This window comes from Macrosteles quadrilineatus, unplaced genomic scaffold (assembly GCF_028750875.1).
Source record: "Macrosteles quadrilineatus isolate MER2022 unplaced genomic scaffold, UCM_ALF_1.0 Scaffold_9__3_contigs__length_116548681, whole genome shotgun sequence".
NCBI lineage: Eukaryota > Metazoa > Arthropoda > Insecta > Hemiptera > Cicadellidae > Macrosteles > Macrosteles quadrilineatus.
This window is the reverse complement of record NW_026542602.1, coordinates 80,413,423-80,433,884: the sequence shown is the minus strand read 5'-3', so window position 1 is coordinate 80,433,884 and position 20,462 is coordinate 80,413,423. Positions and strand designations below refer to the sequence as shown.

The window sequence follows — 20,462 nt, the reverse complement described above, 5'->3', positions numbered from 1 at the left end:
AACGGTTGTCAAATAGTTTTTTTTTTTATCGATCTGCTAATTCGCTAATCGGCAATCATTTACATCGCGCTCCCTCAAGGAAATGCTGGAACTGACTCAGGAAACAAAATCCAGTCGTACTTTCAGAAAGGCGAAAGATGAGTTGGATAAACAAATGTTAGTAGTTGTTGGGCGAAGTTTTCTCGCGCTATCAGATGGAATGTCGTGGCCCGTTACCGCGACCGCGCCGCGTGAAGGCCGCCATCATGCAACTTTCCCGCTAAACGTCAAACCTTGACATGTGCATCGGCTGCAACTCCCCCAACTTCTGAAATCTGAGCAGGAGTGACTCTTCGTCTGGTAACTAGAGGAATTGTGAGACTAAGTTGGTGGGCCTGCAGATGGTAAGAATATCAACAAGTAACCCTATGCACAAAATAAGTTTGACATCACCAATCATAAGAATATGTAAGGTCTAAGCGGTACCCTACTACAAGGAGGAGATTTGTAAGCTTTTAAGACACACTACAGCTTTTAAGCTCATAATATAAATTGACTAAAGTCTCCTAGAAGAGAGACCTAAAGGCAAGATATGCTGACGTTGAGAATGATAAGCCCCTTAGATTCTTTTATAATTTTTTTGATCAAAATCTCACCTTACCGTCCCCATATACTAGTGGTCTAAAGGACGTATATTACTATACAATATACGTCACATGGGCAATCTACGCAACAATGACTCGGGCGATTCAGGAGCCACTGAGTAACTTTACTGGTGGCTTGGTGACGGCATTGTATGTTATTAATTGTAAACTATTCTAATTAAAACAAAATAATAAAGTCTACTACCTTGACCGACAGCACTGCCGCGGTTAGCATATGTTCTGGCGTACACCGCTAGGAGCACCGTGTAGTTACGTAGCGCGTGCGCCTCAAATGCACGGCGCTCCTAGCGGTGGACGCCAGAACATATGCTAACCGCTGCACTGCTGTCGGTCATTATTTAATTCTTTTTGTCTATTCTAACACTAAATTCAGGAGGCAGTAGAGTACATGTTTTGGGGGTTTTAAATAATTCAACGCAAGCTCAAAGTTAAAATAACTCCCCTGTAGGCGGGAGGTAGGCTTCGTTGAGGAGGGTCTGGGACTATTTTGGGACAGAGCCTAAGGGAAAGCCGCCACAAAAGGAGGAATGTGGATGGAATGTCTATTGAGGGAGTGAACTGGTCAAATATCCGTCATAAATTATTATGCAGCCTGGCCTCAGTGCGGGTATGTACATAGGGCCACTTCATTATGTAAAGCTAGCTGAAAGGTAGACCAAAGAAAGGGGGATGATGAATATTTTTGTGAAAAAAAGTGTTACCTTAAAAACACTATGGATTGAAAACTCAGTACAATATGAAAACGATTGTATCTTAGATACTGTACTGTGAAGACAGGTTCTTCAGCAATTGGGATCTGACTTAAAATTATATGATCGTTATTCTTTTTCTTTGCAACATTTGTGCTTTGAAAACCTCCTCTTGTGTGTGTGTTTAAAATGCAATAAATTAAATGTAAACTTAAATCTACTGCTTACCAAGTGGAATGTTTTCGTGACATACCTGGAAAAAATAAAATAGAACATAAATAAAATATTTAAACTATAACAATTTGTACGAAAATAATAATTCTATATTGTATACTATGAAAGGGTTCTAAGGAAATAGTTTTTTGAGCTCCAAAAGACCATCATTTCTGGGAGAAATTGTTTTATTATACAACTGAATTGAACCCTCATTACTTAAACAGAAGACCTAATCTAGTCTATACTGGTACTAATGATGATATTTAAAATTTGGCGGGGAGATGATCACGTTGATTTGAATCAAAAGACATAACATATTTGTATCAGTTGAAAAACTCACATAACCCTTAGGTTGTAGATATGCATTTCATATTTTACTCCTGAATGTACTTATAAATTTCACCACCATTAAAAAATTACTAATTTGTCTAATTTAATTTCATAATTATAAAATTACCTATAACGTTACGATTAATTATTGAGACCTGTTTTGCACAACTTTATGGCCAGATTTTGTTTTTTATGAAATAAAAAACTACAAAAAAACTAATTACGAGACATGCGTTGCACTGAAGTATGCCTACAGGATTTACTTTCACTTTAATTCCCAGCTTGGTTCGTTAATACAAGCAATCCCGCTCTGAAGTAGCCATGGGCTAGACTAGACACACCTGTGTTCAGATATCAGTAGAGTAGAGGTACATAAATATCCTTAAAAACGTAAATACTACTTTCACCTAAGACTATGGGTCAAAGTAGGTAACATAAAATTCCCTATGATTAAACTTGGGGGGTATGAACATATTTAAATTGAGATTACGTCATAGAGTGTGATGTCATACAACATGTGTACACACGAAAACAGTAAATTAAAAATTATGGCGTTTTTTACTTCCCATAAACTATCTTTGGCCTTTGAAAAAAAAAACTACAACCAATGGAAATCTCGTGGACCACCCTCTATAAATAGCCACAATGGTTAAGCATATTTGCATTAAATTTTATCAGTGTTTACGCAAAAGACAAGCTTAAAATAGCTCTGGTCACACTCCTAAACATGACCTCCCCAACAAAGGCAGTTTAAACGTCTGAGGTTTTTTAACCGCCCGGAGTTTAGGACCAGATGTTCGCGAACAAGGGAGAAGGTCTAAGAATACCACCACATCCGGTATGACATCAACCCTGCATTGTTGCGTCATTCGATACATCGATTGTTGCTACTGGATGTTGCGATCGCGATTTATCGACCTGATGAATGTCTCCTTTGTTGACTCGTTGAGTACGTACCAGTTGAGTTATTGAATGATTGTTACCAATATTGGACAAGGATACTAGCATATTCCTAGGAACTAAAAAGGTCGGATGAATTTAATAAGAACAAGAAAGAGAAGTAAAGTTGTAGATTATCTTAAATAGCAATATTAAAATCTTTCAGCTTTGCCACAAACTGTAGGATGAAATCCAAGAAAACAGACAGAAAATGAAAACGTTCCATGCTATCTGGAAGAAAAGGAATGCACTAATCAACATGACATACCGTTACGTACAGAAAGATATCAGAAAGATAAGGAAGAACGAAAGTTGGCTTGACACAGGAAGAAGATGAAGTACAGTGGTTGAACTGCAGTTGGACCAAACCGATTATGCCAATCCGACGATGATGTTATTGTTGACGAGGAAAGAAGATGGCGATGATAATAGAGATGACGAAAGGATCCACAATCGATGATCGTGTCTAACACTGTGTATTCATTCAAACACTACGTAATCAGTCTTAATTGCCTTTTCTAGAATCCTCCACACACGAATTGCGCACTAAGTGCAAAACATTAGCTTACAAAGATGATAAAAGTATAATTCAACATCTTTGCTCTTCTCTGCTTTTCTGTCCATATCATTTCCCCACACTGTTTAAAAAAACTAATAACACGTACATTTAAAACATACAATGTAAGCACAGTTAACGAAGTCAATTTCACCTCGGCTCCCATTGTTATATTAATTCAACGAGCATAACCCATAACGCACGCACGCACACAGTCGAACTTCCGGTGTACTTTAATATTCTGTGCACAGCGGTGTACATGCAAGATGACGTCACATTGATGGAATCAGTTGATTTTTACAAATCATTGCTAAAATGTGTTTCAGGAACCAGGTGATTCCATTTTTAAGTAAACAAATTGAAAAATGAGCTGTATATCATTTTTTGTTGTTGCCGATGCATGTAACCGTTATGGAAAGCATACACATAATAAGATCCATTGCATTTCCTGAACAACTCTCCCACAGATGAATACATTATATCATGTGTAATGTCACTGATGATCCTGTAAAAGTAGCACCGCTTAAACATGTTATGAATAATACTTTAATGAACTATTGAGATGCAAATATTTTATGTTTATACTATTTCAGTTATATTTTAATGCTTTTTCAGACAAGTCCATTTGATTTATAAACAACGATTAAAAACTATTTCCACCGACGTGTCAATTATTCCAACAGTTAAGACACTCATAAATTATCGACTTTATCGCGAAGTTCGATGTCGGATAGTGTGTAAATCACACGCCGGGCGCTAAGATGTTCCCAGCGTATGGCGTATAGCGTATGTCGTATGTTTATAGCGTATAATACACGAGTTTACTGCACGCCACAGCTCTGTGTCTACGTCTAGGTGTAAATATCTCAGCAGGGTTCGCTGTGTACCTTGTAGGTGTCGGCGATTATATCGATACGATCGTTATAAACACAACCTCTAAGTCATCCCGATGGAAATAACATTCATTTTCTACGCAGTGTTTTATATGCGGTGATGCTGTGAAATTCTGCAACCTCGGACAAAAAGTCGGTCCAGTCCAGAGATAGGTTAGTAAACGTTACGTTTATTGGTTTAAGATTGTTATGTTTAAATTATCTTTCCACAAATAGATGAGTCATTAACGTAACAGTTTTGAGTCATCGTAGGATGTTTATGTTATTCTTATTATCAGTCTACCTTGAAGAATGGGAAATTTGTTGTTAACAGGGAGGATAGCCATCGTCTGAAGTGGATTTAGTTGAGATGTAATAGAATCGGGAAGGCTTCACACAATCATTTTCCCAAAATGTTGCAGTGGATATAAACATGTTTCTTTATACAGTTGAGACCACAGAAAATGAATTCTAAGATAAATTATAATATTTTGTTGTGTCTACATTGATAAGTGGACACACATTCATCTTTTGACCCACTCCAATCCATGATATATTTCAAATTAATCACAGCTTAAAGAGACGAATCCGACGATGATGGCATAAGAAACCACTGTTTATGCAATCTCTATAGTCTGCGCACACTAGCCTGAACCTCACAGACACAACACTTCCATCGATAAATATTATGTTGGAAATTCCAAAATGTATCGTATGGTGATTTTAAAAGCCCAAAACCCCTTATAAGGTTACAATGGCATATTTTTACCTCTTGTGACGCCAATTGTGGTGAGCAAAAGTTAACAGTGCAAACACTATGGTCGATTGCCTAAGAACTTGCCACTGCTGAGTCAAACATAATTTGCATATTGAGTACATAAAGCATTGTTGTTGAAATCGAGGAAATCCTAGGCTTTAAATGGATAAATCTTTCGTAATTACCAACCATGGCTTGAGACGTATCAGCGTAGATACCAAGAGTAAACTAGTAAAGAAATGCGCAACACTTGTTGGTCAAACAAAAACATGAATCGCAACAGATAAGGGAACTAGTAGACTTTGTGGCGAAAAACATTCACTGGAAGAATCACCAACTGCGTCAAACAAAACAATTACTTAGGTAAGTAGGTAAACCAAATGCATCAATTCTCTTCGAAGAATCCATCAGCGTGGGCGTAAACAATATAAATCGAATTTGCTAATGAGATAAGAAGCTAGACATTAACAGACCAGTAAATGTAACAGCTGATAAGATTGTAGTTACTGAGCTACCAGCTGTTTGCCAACAATACAGTGAATTATGAACTTGTTTAACAAACAATATCAATTATGTTTACTCATTTACTAGAATTTTGACCTTCACAACGAAATGTCAAACTGCATGTATGTATGTGTCTGTTGTTTAAGTTTGTGTACTCCACCATACTGCCATTTTCTGAATTAAATAATAATATTGTGTAAATAAATAGTGTGTTTTTTGCAACGAAAGAGTAAACTTACATCATTGATTGGGTACACGGATATAAATATAAAATGGCCTAGATCATGACATTGACTATATATAGTCAATAGTAATATACATCAATTTCCCCTAAACACACGATTAAACAATCACAACATGCGTTTTGTTTACCATTCCGCATCTATTTAAACTCATACACGCCATTGCATTTTGTACTTGTTTGAAAAAGAAAGGTCGAACTTTGTAAACCATGTCTTGTAATTAACCTATCATAGACCTTATGTGTTAGAAACATTATTTACCAATGACTTACTGAAAAAATATTTTTCTATTAATTTATACAAGCTACCCCCCCCCCCCCACAAAAAAAATGACAGCTACAAAAACATGCATAACAGCTAAACTTACATAAATGTAAATTACATTTACATTCGAATCGCCCACATAATCCTAAATACCCATCTGAACGGTAGCTACAGACCACATCTATTCTCTCAGTCGGTGATCACCTGTAATCACGATGCATTGTTCGGAGAAAGCTACTTCAGACTGTCAGATTTGTCTACGTAACTACCCGAGGATATTCCAATGTTTACAAACACCTGTCTGGGGTCCACAAAGAAGAGGCACATGTAATTACTCTGGTTTACATAACTGTGTACGGTTTCTGACAGTAGCACTTCTACACAGTGGCTACAGATTATGTAAGCACACATAACGTCCATGCTGATTTACTATGTGCCACTTATATAAAAGGGCGGAACTCCAGTTGCTCAATGAACTTAGTGAAAAGAATTTATCAGACAGCTTTTGGAACAGGAACCATGAAAATTAATGTGTCTCTAAGGTTTGAGTAAGTTTGAACAGTCATACTATACTGTTGACGTATGGTTTGGGTTAATTTTTTTATAATGTCACCAAGAGAAGATCTGTTCTCCTCCACATATAAAAAGCTAGGCAGCTGAGTGGTGTTCAAAATCCTGGATCACTGAGGTTTTTAATAAATGGTTCTGGATACCTAGATAAAGAACCAGCGGGTGTAGTCGGCAAAGCTAAAATCTCGTCGATTCCACATGCCTGCTTCACTAGAACTTGCCTTATAAAATACTCAATAATCTAATATAGACAAATGCACAAAATAACAATACTATCGTAAGAATATGTGTAAATTAGGATTATGAACACCCAGTTAGAATTTTCAAAACTACTGTCACAAAGTTCAAAATCGCTATGTAACCAATAGAAATTGTCTGAAGATATTATGTTATATTACATGCTGTTACGCAAGTACACACTTCTCACAGCATTCAGAACTTCAACCATAGAATTCGTTGAATGCAGCCGAAAGGTCATGGGAGGATTGGAATCGCATCATGAGTGTCGTCAAACGGGACTTGCCTCGGTAATCTTCGTACAATTTTTACTGCTCGCAAACTTAACTACTTCCCGCCGCTTTCTTTAGCGCCGGACCAGCGGACCCCGCCCAGCAATTACTCTGGCATTCGTCCTGTAATGGCACATGCATCATGGTACGTAACTGGCTCCACCGTAAACAAAGCGCCTTTCCCTTTCACGAACTAGAGTACGGAGTGCCTCAAGGACGCACATCGGGACCACTACTATTTCTCGGCACGGAACGAACGGTAAAGGTTCCAATAAAGCATCTCCCCCGACGATTTGACCTTTCGCCGATGTAGCATGAACCCGACCCACTTAGTGCAGTCGACACTAGATGTACGATAGCAGGACACGGCGTTCGCTGGCCGTAGTCATCGAGATAGGAGAGTATACGAGCCGCGAACGTCGGAGCGCTGGACGCTGGACAGTAGATAACATCGCACCAATCACAGGCTAGTGTCGCCCGTGGGCTTTGTGGTACTGACGTGATGCAAGAGATGAGTGCGTGAAATCAGCGTGGATACGTTAGGCCGAAGTATTGTATAGCTGGAATTGCTTATTACTGGATAGCACGTGTAAAGTAAGATCAGAGAAACAATAATTGCTAAATCTGACACCAACTCGAGCAAAATGCAAGATCGTGTAGACACCAGAGTTGTCAGAGAAAGGACTACGGAGAGGATCTTGAAACTATCTTTTCAATTTAAAAAAAAATCTATATTGGCTATTTTATCCCGTCTGAATTTGTAACAACAGAATTTTCCAAATCTCAATGTAAAATAAAACAACTTCATTGACCATACATGTGTGAATGGCATTATTTTGTGTCTAAGGTAAACAATTTGAAACATTTTTCTTTAACGAATCGCCTCTTATAAAAGTTTCGAGTCGAACGATCCAGATTTGAAATATATCTTTGATTAAGCTTATTACGGATACGCCATGCATATGCCATAGCATTTGCAACTGCGTTGTTCTTGTTTCATTTCGTGACAACACAAGGCAGCACCTCGTTTCCAGTCATTTGCATGTACTAAACGGCTATCGCATACGTAAACGGCACAATGGCTGTTGGCTGATCTTTAGACGTTGCGACAGCACATAGAGTGGCCCAGATAGCGGGCTAATTAAACATGGGGAAAGGCGGCACTTCCCACATTGGGAAACGAGCTGGCTATAGATGCTCGGCACGTAGCGATCCTTGGTAGCCGTGAGAACTTCGGTAGTCAACTATCGGTCTATCACCTCATTTATCACACGTGAGACCATAACTTCAAGGTCAGGCTCATCCTGAGGGAGAAAGTTATGATAACAGAGTGGAAAATGAGAACGTTGTTTTCGAAACACGAGATGAGATGATTCTGCAAAATTGACCAGAGAAAGTGATGTGACCGATGCTGTAGTGCGTGGCTCAAATAGCTTTGGAAGCAAGGATATTCAAGTTAGAGTATATGATTAACTTTGCGATCTTACAGTATGTTTACACGATCCCTACCCTAAGCCCATAATTTTTTTCATATTTTCAATGCCGAGTTGATATTAACCAGACATGCAGGACAAACGATTGGAGTGATACCAACACGATTGACCGATGATAAAAAGAAGAAACTCTGCAATTTCAGACGGGGTTTCCAAGTCTTAATGCTAAGCAGACAACAAAGTAGACCTCTTCATAATCCTTGACAGAGACACTGTCAGATTACTTAATCCTTAGTAGAATCAACCATTAGCAAACAGGTCCATCCTATAATCATGTACCAGAGAAGCATTCCAATGCGAAAACCCATAAACCTTTTTGCAAAAAATTAAGCCGCTGGGTTGGTACTGCTGAGGAATTTTAATCCACGATCAGATAAAAGGCAGATCCGTGGCGGGAATGACACATGCATCAATGAGATTTGCGGAGCAAAAACATCTCCAGCGGGCGATCCAGATATCGTTGATCCAGACGCGCCAAATCTTGAGACGCTCAAAAACCCGATCTGTCTTCATTAAGCTGCCAAACGGGCACTGATCTCTCTGCGGCCTTAGCAACAATGTTGCATGCTTACAAGTTTGAAACTATTCAGCCAATGTTTATGGTTGTAAATTTAAATTTATGACAAGCACTTTAGTCAAAGGAATTCCGTTGCAAGAAAATTTATGGCTTGTTTTAGAAGCACAGAACCGCAAAGAAAAGAACGCGTACGTACGCGTTTTTATGAAGATTCCCGAATGTATTTGACAACTTCAAGTTTCCAACCTGTATTCTTGTTTCATTTAACGTCAAATACGATCTACATAGTTTGCTGGTTGCCCAACTAATCTGAAGAGGTCTTTGGACTTTTCTTGAATTGTTTTCGTTAATAATAGGTGAATTAGAAACAAATTTATTTGGTTTGAAACCCTCATATCTATTGGCTCCTACTCTTCCTCATTTGCCGGTATGTTTTTATATATTTTATTATTTAGATTTATCTCGATGCAATTATTTTTTTAACACTGTGCGGATGACACTTTCCTCAGGTTCTCTTGTACTCATATACTTCAAACGCTCGTCCATCTCAATAGACATTGTTGTGTATGCCTATTTCTTTTATAGGCTACACCATTGTATATTTCATTTATATACCTTACATTATTACCTGGAACATGGTAGGTAAAATAATTGGATGTGCATCTTGTGATGGTTCAACATAGAAGGGTTTATTCATCGTAAGTTAAGTTACATTAGTTACAATAGTAGTGGTGGGGACCACGGCCTCATGAATCTAACTAACACCAAAGAGTATAGAACTGACATATCTTGATACATTACAGACATGAACATCGCTTTAAAGGGCTGTTGAGTAATTTTACATTCTGGTACGCCAGAGTGGCACACGCTGTTATTATCAAGCTTACATTATCTTTTCACGTGGTCTCTTATCAGTATTATAATTCCGCTTATCAGTATTGTAATAGGTGTCACAACATGGTTAAATCTTCTCGAAAGCTTGTTACAGTGACACAATGAATAAGTAGGTCTGTTGTGAAACAACGCGGAAACTCTACAACTCAACACAATCTTATGACAATTTAAACTATTTACAGTAGACCTATATGTTAATCTTCATTTTCTCCAGACAAAACCCACAAAGCATTTAGGACAGAAAATACCTCTTTTTGGTTATGTACTTTATCGAATGCCTCAACCTATGACGCTGTTATACCATTGAATTTTAGATACTGAAGTAGACATCTCTTTTATCAATTATAAATTATTTAAGATGGGGACGCCACTATGTGCGTATTTTAACCCAAATATGAGTGAAGGATGAGTGTAGGATGAGTGGCGCGATCTTGTAGTCTTGTTAGTGACTAAGGCCGACATGTTCCTTAGACACCGCTGTTAATTAATAGCCCATACAGCTAATGGCAACTAAGGGACCTACAGTTTATAGTGGAATCCGAAACAAATTTTTTTCCTTGTAATTTGTGAATTGGTCTAATTATCAGGATATTAGGCCTACTGCGGATAGTCGTAGTACTCACTAGTGCGGACGTTAATCCACACCAGGGAGCATCGCATCCACAGTGCATCCCTATAAATATCCACAATTCGTGACCTCCTAGTAGCTGGATTACAGGACGACGCCACCCGTCCCAGTCAGATATATGGAAAATGTAGCCTATTTTAAATTGAACACAGTTTATTGAGCCAGGGGGCCAGGCACATTGTATGCGCTGCTGTAACTATTCAATTTTCCGTTTGTTTGCAACAAGTTATGTGACTTTTCAGGAAGACTGCGTATTTGACAGAATTTAGTAATTAACTTCAGCTCACTCTAAGGGTTGTTCAATTCAATTACCACATTAATTTTCATTTAACAGGCCCAGACATACATGGGAGAGTTATCCTTACCTCCATTAATAGTCGAAGGTCATACCTCATTAAAAAGGTTTCTACGTCAATTTGATGAATGTTAGACATCCAAATGAGATTTTAAATTTTAGAATTACTTCACAATTTGATACATTTTTGTTACAAGATGAAATTTAACAGTATACAAAAAAAATTCAGATATTTTGGAAATACTGTATAGTCTTCCAAAATATCGCCCATTCACACCTGAGCATGGCATTTCAAACCTCCTGGAAGGGGAGAGTTATTTAAAAATGATCCAAAAGTAGCCCTTCCCCCGAGTGGCATTCATCGCCCTGTTGACATGTTTACACTCCCCCCACTTGAGGGGAGGAAATGTCCCGTTGGTATTACTTCCCCTCGCTTCCATCCCCAAATTCACTTCCGGTCGCCACTGCGGCAACCTCCTCACGCCCCCAGACTCCGAAAATCGATGGCACGCGTTCACAAAACGCCTCGTTCTCCGGGGCCACGTGCGAAGACTATTTATTATTTAACTGCTGCATACCGCAACCACACATTATTCACGTCTTTAGGGGAGACTTAAGAGATTTATGTTACATACGAGATTGTTCGGTCATACCTAAATATACCTAAAAAATTAAGGAAACACTACTTTAGGATCTTCCTAAAATAGATTTACCTGTTAAATCGCTTACAATGAAGAGGGGGGGGGGGAATGAGAAATTCTAAAAATATTGATACACAAAAACTGGAAATATTTATTAATGAAGTTTAGTATGCTCGCTTTTGTAAAGTATCCTACAGTACTTGGTTTCCATACATATTAAATACGCATTAACCACAGAATTTGTCACTCTTCTTTCTAAGATATAGGCTAACACAAACATGGTCATTTGTAAATAATTCTGAATACTGAGGATCCTGAAGGCACATGGTTGGCGAGGACAAGGACCTCCTAGGGTTTCAATAGTCACAGGAGTAGGAGTAAGTATAATTCTGAAATGACTTTTAAGTCACAGCAACTCAAGGTAGTTTTCCTGCAAAAGAGATCCAGCCGGGGAAAGGTGCAAGCAGAAGGTCGTGTTACTGATTACCGGCACACTTTGGAGGTCCGTCACATATTCATGCCTCATTACAGCTTTATTTGCGAACACCGAAACAAAAGACAGGCAAATTGGGCTGCGATAGTAGGCCCGCTGCGCCTACAAATTAATGGCCCCAACTTCCCACAGCCGTCGGCGCCATTATCTACCGCGATGGGACATTTCGGGGCCGGTTCCAGTTCTACTGGGGTAATTTATAGCCGATTAAACGATCATTGGGAATATATTGCCTCCTCCAATAAACAAGTTGTTCGGCTGCCGAATGTTTCCGAAATCGTATTTGTGGAGAATTCCGTCCGAGTCAACCCATTACAAATCGTTTCTAGATAAGTGATCGAACTGACAAGCAGTTCTGTGTGGCAAAATATGTTCAGGGTTTCACGTCCACTAAACACTGAACAAGTTGAACGCAGTCTTGGAAGAACTTGTAGATTTTTAGTCTCCAACGTATCATAGGCTACACACTCTTGATCCTCTTGGCTACACATTCTCCACAGTCACTAACAACAGACTCTTCCTTCAGCCCTTCTACATTGTGGCACATACAACAGGTAATTTCCATAACCAAGACGCGGGTCTTTGTGCTGACTGACGTCTGACAGCCGTCAGCAAACAAGCCTCAATGGGAGACGTACACGACTCGCGACTTGGACAAAGGTAGCCAAGAACTAGGAGTAGAATGTGACGTCAGATCCTGCACGAAGATCTAGAGATAGACAAGGAAGTACGGATACCATCCAGTACCGACGAACAATGAGGGCGTTACTTGCTGTGTAAGTTATGGTGTTCATGCTGCCGAGTTGGGAACATTTTGATCATAGGGAATCCACAAATACCCGGGTATAAATGAGAAATGCATGATGAGGAAAGGAGTATTTTGTTAAATCGCTATTTTGAGTTGGGTCGCATCTAAGGGGGGTTTTAATCGAAATGTAAATGGCAGATGAGATCAGAAAGATCCAGAAAGATGAGTCCAGGAAGATGAGTCCAGGAAGATATGATTTGTGCAGTCTTGTTACTGAAGATCATCATTTTCAGCTAACCATTTATCAAGAACAGCTGAGTTCAGTTAGAAACACTGAATTTTTCATATTCTGAATTTCTAGTCCAATAGAAACAATAGCGCACATTGTTACTTTATAGTTCCTCCAAGATAGTCCGTATACTTCCATCTTAAAGATTAAAATTGCAGTGAAAAGTCAATACGAAGCTGTTAACTAGACAATCTTGCGTTATTTATTTCCTTTATCGTTCCTTCAATGGTCCTAAATGGTCGTTTATTGCAATACAGTCTACCCCCAAGGGTACAACGTGCATACTCTGACAAAGCAGGTGCAAAAAAGGCAGCTGGAGGGAACAATCGACCACGTTCAAATTTGAAACCGCCTCATGAGTCATATCCCGCAACGGTAGGTAGGCCAGACGGTTGGGACCTTCATGTGGGAAGGCAGGAAAGGCCCGAGACGTTAAATATTTGACTGATGACGTCTAGCCGAGGTGACTCATGGAATGACAAGGTGGTATAAATAGTTGGATAGCGGTCAAAGGGATTGGCTCCAATAATGACGGGAACGGGTTTACCACAGTCACAGTAGAACTAGAAACAGAATCTAAGGATAGGATGTGGAGTACCAACTTCCACAGGCATTGCTATGGACGGTATGATAAAAAATCACAATATTCTTTGACGATTTCATATTAGTTTTCTATATCATTGACCGGATGGAAAAATCAATAAACGCAAAAGTTGGATCCTAACAGTTGTGTCCTAACAGTCAGCTTTGTGTAAAGCCTTCGTAATTTGTATCTTGAATTAGTTTATAGTGCAATTTTAACTGAATTTAAACCGTTTGAACACCGGTTTTTCAGAAACGCCTTCTTTCCTTTTTTAGTATGCCTCCTTGAGATATCTCTATGTGCGTTACAATTTATTTCAACAAAGAATATCAAACACATTCACCCAATTAAAGTGTACACTCACTTAATTTCTTAGCACGCAACATCCAGAAATTGTTTGTCAATGATTTACGATCACAAAAATGCCATTGGGTCATGTTAAATCATGAAAGCGAGTTGAGATTCAGTTTCGCCACCACTATCAAAATCACTCCCGCCAAACGAGAGCCTATTCCGATTCCAGTCAGCGATTTTGAATCACTCTCAATCGACGTCTGGCTGCTAGGCTGGCGCAACTTGATGGAAGAGGTGATCTTTGCCCGGGAGAGAAAGGGACAATAAACTTGCCGCTCATCGATGTGTTCCCCAGATCTGAGAAGTGGGTCGGTCTGACTGGAGGCGAACATTTCACCTTCAGAGTCCGGCTGAGCTGCTTCATCGGCTCATGAAATGAACAAAGGTGTAAACCATAGACTCCACACCTACCTTACTACCTAATTGCATTGTCTAACCTGACATTTTTGGAGAATTTGAAGAAGCACTGCGATATTTAATCGGTATTAAGAACCCCAACGGGTATTATTGTCAATATTGATCTTAGCGGTGTCTTTAAAGGTCAAGAAGGACATAGCTGCTGCAGGGATTCCACATCCTATCTGCAAACTCCCAGCTTCCTGAACGTTTGGAGACTTTGGAGAATCATTTGAACTATAACTAAGAACCTATAAGAGTAGCTAACGGTGTCATAAATAAAATGTCGAAAATACTGATACGAGAGTTTCAAACCCCAACTGGAGATTCTCAACTTGTGTTAAATTTCAAACCATGGACTTCTCTACAGACCGTACGTTGTCAACTTGAATACTGTTAATTAAATCATTGGAATACTTATTCATCGACAAGAACCACTATAATAACAGTTGTAACGGTGTCTTTCAAGGTCGCGAAGACATCTGCTGCAAGGGTTCCCCAGCTGGAGTTATCGGACTGCAGCAGAGCCAGGTGACAGGCCAGCTGTACAGTTGACCTTTCAGTGGACAGATGGCGCCCTACATCACCGCCCTTGGACACCCAACATCTTGCGACACCGCCCTACTATAGTGTTCACTATAGTAGGATTCTTATGACTTGGGGTCTACGACATTACTTCAGGTGACACTGCTCTGCTATAGTGTTCACTATCCTAGGAATCCTATGACTCTACTACGACATTACTTCAGGTGACACTGCCCTGCTATAGTGTCCACTATCCTAAGATTCTTATGACTTGGGGTCTACTACTAGGTGATACTGCCCTACTATAGTGTTAACTATCCTTGACTCTTATGACTTGGAGTCTACTCCGACATTACTTCAGATGACACTGCCATACACTAGAGTTCACTATCCTATAATATTGTAACTTTAATCCTGGGGTAAATTTACAACATAATAAAGACAGGGACTACCACCCTACTTAGGCTTTAACACAGCCGCCTTGTGTTGTTATTATAGTAAGAATTGTTTAAATTAAATCTGAAGCGACGTTACCTACTTAGTCGGATAGTGTCCACTATAATTGGAATCTAGTTTTTGTTGCTGAACTGAGACTACATTACTACGATAACACGGTTGTATTGTGGTGTTCACTATCTATGAGATCTCTTAAATTTAAATCGGAAGCGACATCATCAACAATGACTTCAACCTAACCTACTATTCACTATTGTGTTAACTGACCTGTTAATCTTATGTCTTTGAGTCATTGAGTCCAAGAAATATTAAAAAACAGGATATTTGAATGCGTGACTATTTAATGCGTTATGGGCCATCAGATTCACACCACATCTTGTTCCATCGCCATAAAACACCCTAAATTAAATTACAATCGGTCAAACAAAAAGGTTTGAATTGTTGCGAATCCGATTTATAACTTATGCAAAGTATACAGTGTTCATTTGGTCCAAATTTGAAACTAATGCCAACAAAGGGGTTTTCCCAATTACACATCTAATTACACAACACAATTAACTGTACAAATCTGTTGAATAACTCTATTCAGTTTCTTCCTAGTTACTGAGGAGTGAGGAGAGCAATGTTAACTGTTGAATGTTGGGTCATGAGAATGTTTCAACAGCCCCGTTTTTCACGTCAATTAGTGCAAGAGAGCAGTTAGCCGAGTGTATTGTTCTTCTTTCTTTCACACTCAGCTCTGATTGTTGTGTAACATTTTTTGCACGGAAACATTGGGTAAGCTTCACGTTTATGCATAACCATTGACTATTGTCTACCAAGGGTCACCTATCTTTATCATTTATCAAAATAAGAGGTGACGTGGAATAACCACTAGAAAACAAAATACTGTAGTAGTCCCAAAACATTAAACACTCTTTCTTTAGATTGTAGTTATTAATTAAATATCCAATGCACCACAATATGTAATAAGCCAACGGATTTTCCACAAATTATCCAATGCATAAAATTTGGAATTTTTATTTCTTTCTTGTTTGAACTTAGGTTTCGTATTTCGCAATTAGAAATTCATTACAATGTGTAATTACGAAATCCCTATCCATTCACGTTTGGGTAAACTAGATAAAATTAGATTAATTTTATCCCGTATTTTATCCCTCATACATAATAAGTTCATAATAAGTAGGCCTAATAAGTACGGATTCTTAAAAAAATAATGTTTTACACCAGTATTAGGCTGGTTCAGTAATAAAACTCCCTGTTCTCTCCAAGGAACCAAGGAACCGTTACAAATCGCAAACCCTTGCATCACCCAACATGAAATACGAACGACCAATCTCGCACGGCACAAAGAAGCCGGCCCGACAATGAAAAGTGATTTCGATAATTTCACACGAACCGTCGGGAAACTCGCGGAGAAATAATAGTTATCTTATCCCGGACACCGAATAACTACGAACAATTACTTTGGTCGGTGTTTTGCGATTGGTCGCAGCGTTTCAGTAGTATTGGCAAGGGGAACGAACTTTTGGACGGGGGTCACCGCCGAATCCTGACCGCACGTTTTATAGGCCCACTTCATTACGGTATAATTTTATATTTATATTAAATCACCGCGGAGGGCATAATGTAATAACGGGGGTGTGTTGGGAGTAAAATACTGTGGTTCTGGGCGCCAAACGCATAAAGGCTTGGAGCTCTCACGAATTTAAGTTTATGGTGTCCACCGTGAAGTGGGATTTGGAGGATCGTTAACTTCTCATATTGATGTACACTAATTTTAATCATATCCTAACAATGGTATTTGTTAATCCAGCAAAACTTCATATTCAAATTGGTTCGTACAATGTAGAAGAAAAAGCGCAATATGCATTTTAAAAGAGCGTAGTACTTTTTCTCTCGACTACAATAAAAGTAAATACATTTGCGCAACAATATTGTAGCCTATGGACCGTCTAAACTAAAACTACCAACAAACTATTCCTTCAAGGCAAGGAATCCCTATATTTAGATTCCAAACGACAAAACATTCAGGGTCAGCCCCAACAAGAATTGAAGAATCCTAAAAATTACATTGGAAACGTTCCGGCAGATTTGTGATGATCAAAGGGAAGGAATTCGTCAACCTTCCAAAGCCTATTCATTAGGCAACACAACACACACGCCCATTAGTGTGTGACATCCGTGCGTCTATTTGTCTTTCGTCGGCTTCCTACAGTTGTACAAACAGGACAGGACATAGACCTCCAAATACAGCAATGCACACTTGTTCGGAGGTCTTTGTGCGGGTGTATCCTCCATGACGAGTTTCAAGGAGTGATAGTACTGGCACCCACTTCCGTTCACAGATTGGTCTTTTTCCGGTTTTCCACCTTGGCTTGAAGAAATTGGGAATTGAAGCTTTCTCGTGGATGGGAGCATTTCTTTCCAAGCATCGCGAAAATAGCCAGATTCACAAATACAGAAGGAACATTATACAGTAATAGTAATTGGATTTAACTTTCTTGAATGAACACTGGTTTAAAGCGTAATTAATGGCATAGATAAAAGGAGTAGAGTGTCTATACTCCTGTTATCTATGCTAATGGTGAATTCAAAGCTATGTGACCTCATGTACAAGAGGGTTGCGCTGCGATCTTCAGAAATGTGAAATCCAGTTTTTTTCTTATCGTTCAAAAGTGGACGTCATCGATCATTGGGCTTATGTACATGGTCCTACCAGAGACCACAGAATATAATTTTTCATTTTCATATTTTATTCTGTGCTCTCTGAACTCTGGTACTGGCTAATACCACTAATACCTAGCTGATCTTTACAGTAGTAGGTAAGTAAAATCTATAACGGCAAGCTCGCTCCATTCTACACACTCGCACATTAATACTCTCTCGATTTATTAATTCTTTGCAGCTTAAATACAAGAAATACTACGCTGCCCTACAAACCATTTACAACCCCTACATCCCCTCAAATCATTTACCTTATTCCGATAAATCTATTTCTATTACCTAACCCATGTATTGACATTTTTTCTGATTTATATAATAAAATGATTTATATAATGTTATGATGATATAATATAATCATATAATTATATAATATAACGATTTATATAATATATAATGAAATATGTTTTCCGAGACTTCGTAACGACGTATTTTGATACTATATCCGGCGGTTCTCAATAAAATCTTACGACATCATACGATAACGGACTCAATAATAATTTAAGACGTGCATTCAATGCGGTTCTCGCAGGTTCTTGATATTTAAAAATGACAAAAAAATTCGACTGAAGAGATATTTGATTTCTTTAGAAAGCAGCTATGCCGGCTACCTCCCTTCTGAATGCCGGCCCATGTGTTGGAGGTCTATCTTTCTATAGGGTGGTTCGCGGAATTCTACACCTTTATAATCGCCTCTCCATTTCGTTGCACAAAACTGCTTCAGGAATCTCACAAATGTCTCATTTTCTCACGCGGATCTTCGTTCACTGTCTCACGATGAGAATTTCACGAATAATCCTCTAAAATATGTCGTGTTTCAACTAATTTTCCCTACTTTACACCCTACACTGAATACGTCATTAATAAATTCATACATAAATGTAATAACTTTGAATTTTAACAAACAATATACATTTTCATAACATATTGTACAGTAGTTTGTTTTTACTTTTGTCGACGTAGTTCACAATTTGGTATTGAACTAAACCCCCAAATTAGATAGGTACTGTAAATAAATTTGAGTTCAATCACTAAACGATGAGTAGAATTGTGGTTATAAGACCTTTTATACTTCATTATAGTATTATATTATACGTCTTTACTAGACAATAACTTACATAGTAAAAACTAATTATTGCAGTTTCATCGAGAGTAAACGATTAATTATACTATACGTTATATAAGTCAAGTGGGAGTTTTGAAAACACTGAGTGTGGAAAGTCAAAACATGCTTTTGCCTATGGGATTAAATGTCTCTCAAAAAGAGTTGTTACAAATTACAAACCCACTTTTACTGCTGTACCGCTGGCTCTAAAACTGTATATGTGTTATAAAACTTAAAACAATGCATTATACGCGGCTGAATGTGTATTCTATAGATACGGTATAGGCTGGATATTGAAAATCGTACCGCAATAAAAAAAAAGGTTTTACGAAAAGAACGATTTGTTTTATACATAATTTTAAAGTTGGTTAAGCAATATTTTTAAGATTTCCCCCCTGTATTATTTATTTGATAATTTACGCTTACCTTGCGAACGGCTGATCCTCCACCTCATAGTAATCCTCAATAGGCTCAGTTCTGATGAGTCGCTTGGCTTGTTCCGCAGATAGCTCCAGGTATCCTGGTTGGGACGACATCACCACAGGTGTCAGAGACACCACTTCCCGCATATCCTACAGTTCACACCCGCCACTGTCACTAGGCACTTCACGAACACGGTAGGAGCTGGTACATCCACTCTCCAAAGCGGTCGAGCCACGAATGACGCGTGAACGGCCTTGTAGTGAAAACTTACTATCGATAGTACTATCGATAGTATCGATAGTTTAAAAATATCGATAGTGGGTCGATAGTATTGGACTATCGATAGTTTTTGTTTAGGTTAAATTATGTAAAAAAATCCTTTTCTGTTACTCTCACATTTCATTGTTTGTCTGTTAATGCATACCTATTGTTAATATTATAGCCTAAGTTTTTTTTTTCAAAGTTTATTGTAAAAAGGACCTTCTTAAACATTTGAAAGAGGGGGCATTTGCTAATTCACTATTACCGGACTTATGGGTACATTTGCCTTATGGGTTTTAGCATGGATGGTGGGGTTTGGTATGGTGTAGAGTAGACACCGGTATACGGTAAAAAATTCTCTTGCCATTTTCTTTTTATTATTCATTTAACAAATTATTTTATACTCACATAGCATAAATATATAATATTTTTAGTGAATAATAAAAGAACATGGTAAAACTTATTGTTATTTTATACCAATGTTATAATATTTTGGAAAATAAAAAATCATAAAGGAGGCACCAGGACGTCACTCACAAATTGTT

At 38.5% G+C, this 20,462-nt stretch overlaps 1 protein-coding gene across 1 annotated transcript in view; it reads right to left on the bottom strand.

Moving 5' to 3' along the window:
- Positions 1 to 19,882, bottom strand: part of LOC129003998 (calcium/calmodulin-dependent protein kinase type IV-like) — a 59,410-nt gene extending 39,528 nt beyond the window's left edge. The window contains exon 1 of the mRNA XM_054432366.1: positions 19,660 to 19,882. Coding sequence (XP_054288341.1) covers positions 19,660 to 19,802 — 143 coding nt within the window. The 5' untranslated portion in view covers positions 19,803 to 19,882. The remainder of the gene's footprint in view (positions 1 to 19,659) is intronic.
- Between the last annotated feature and the right edge of the window lie 580 nt (positions 19,883 to 20,462).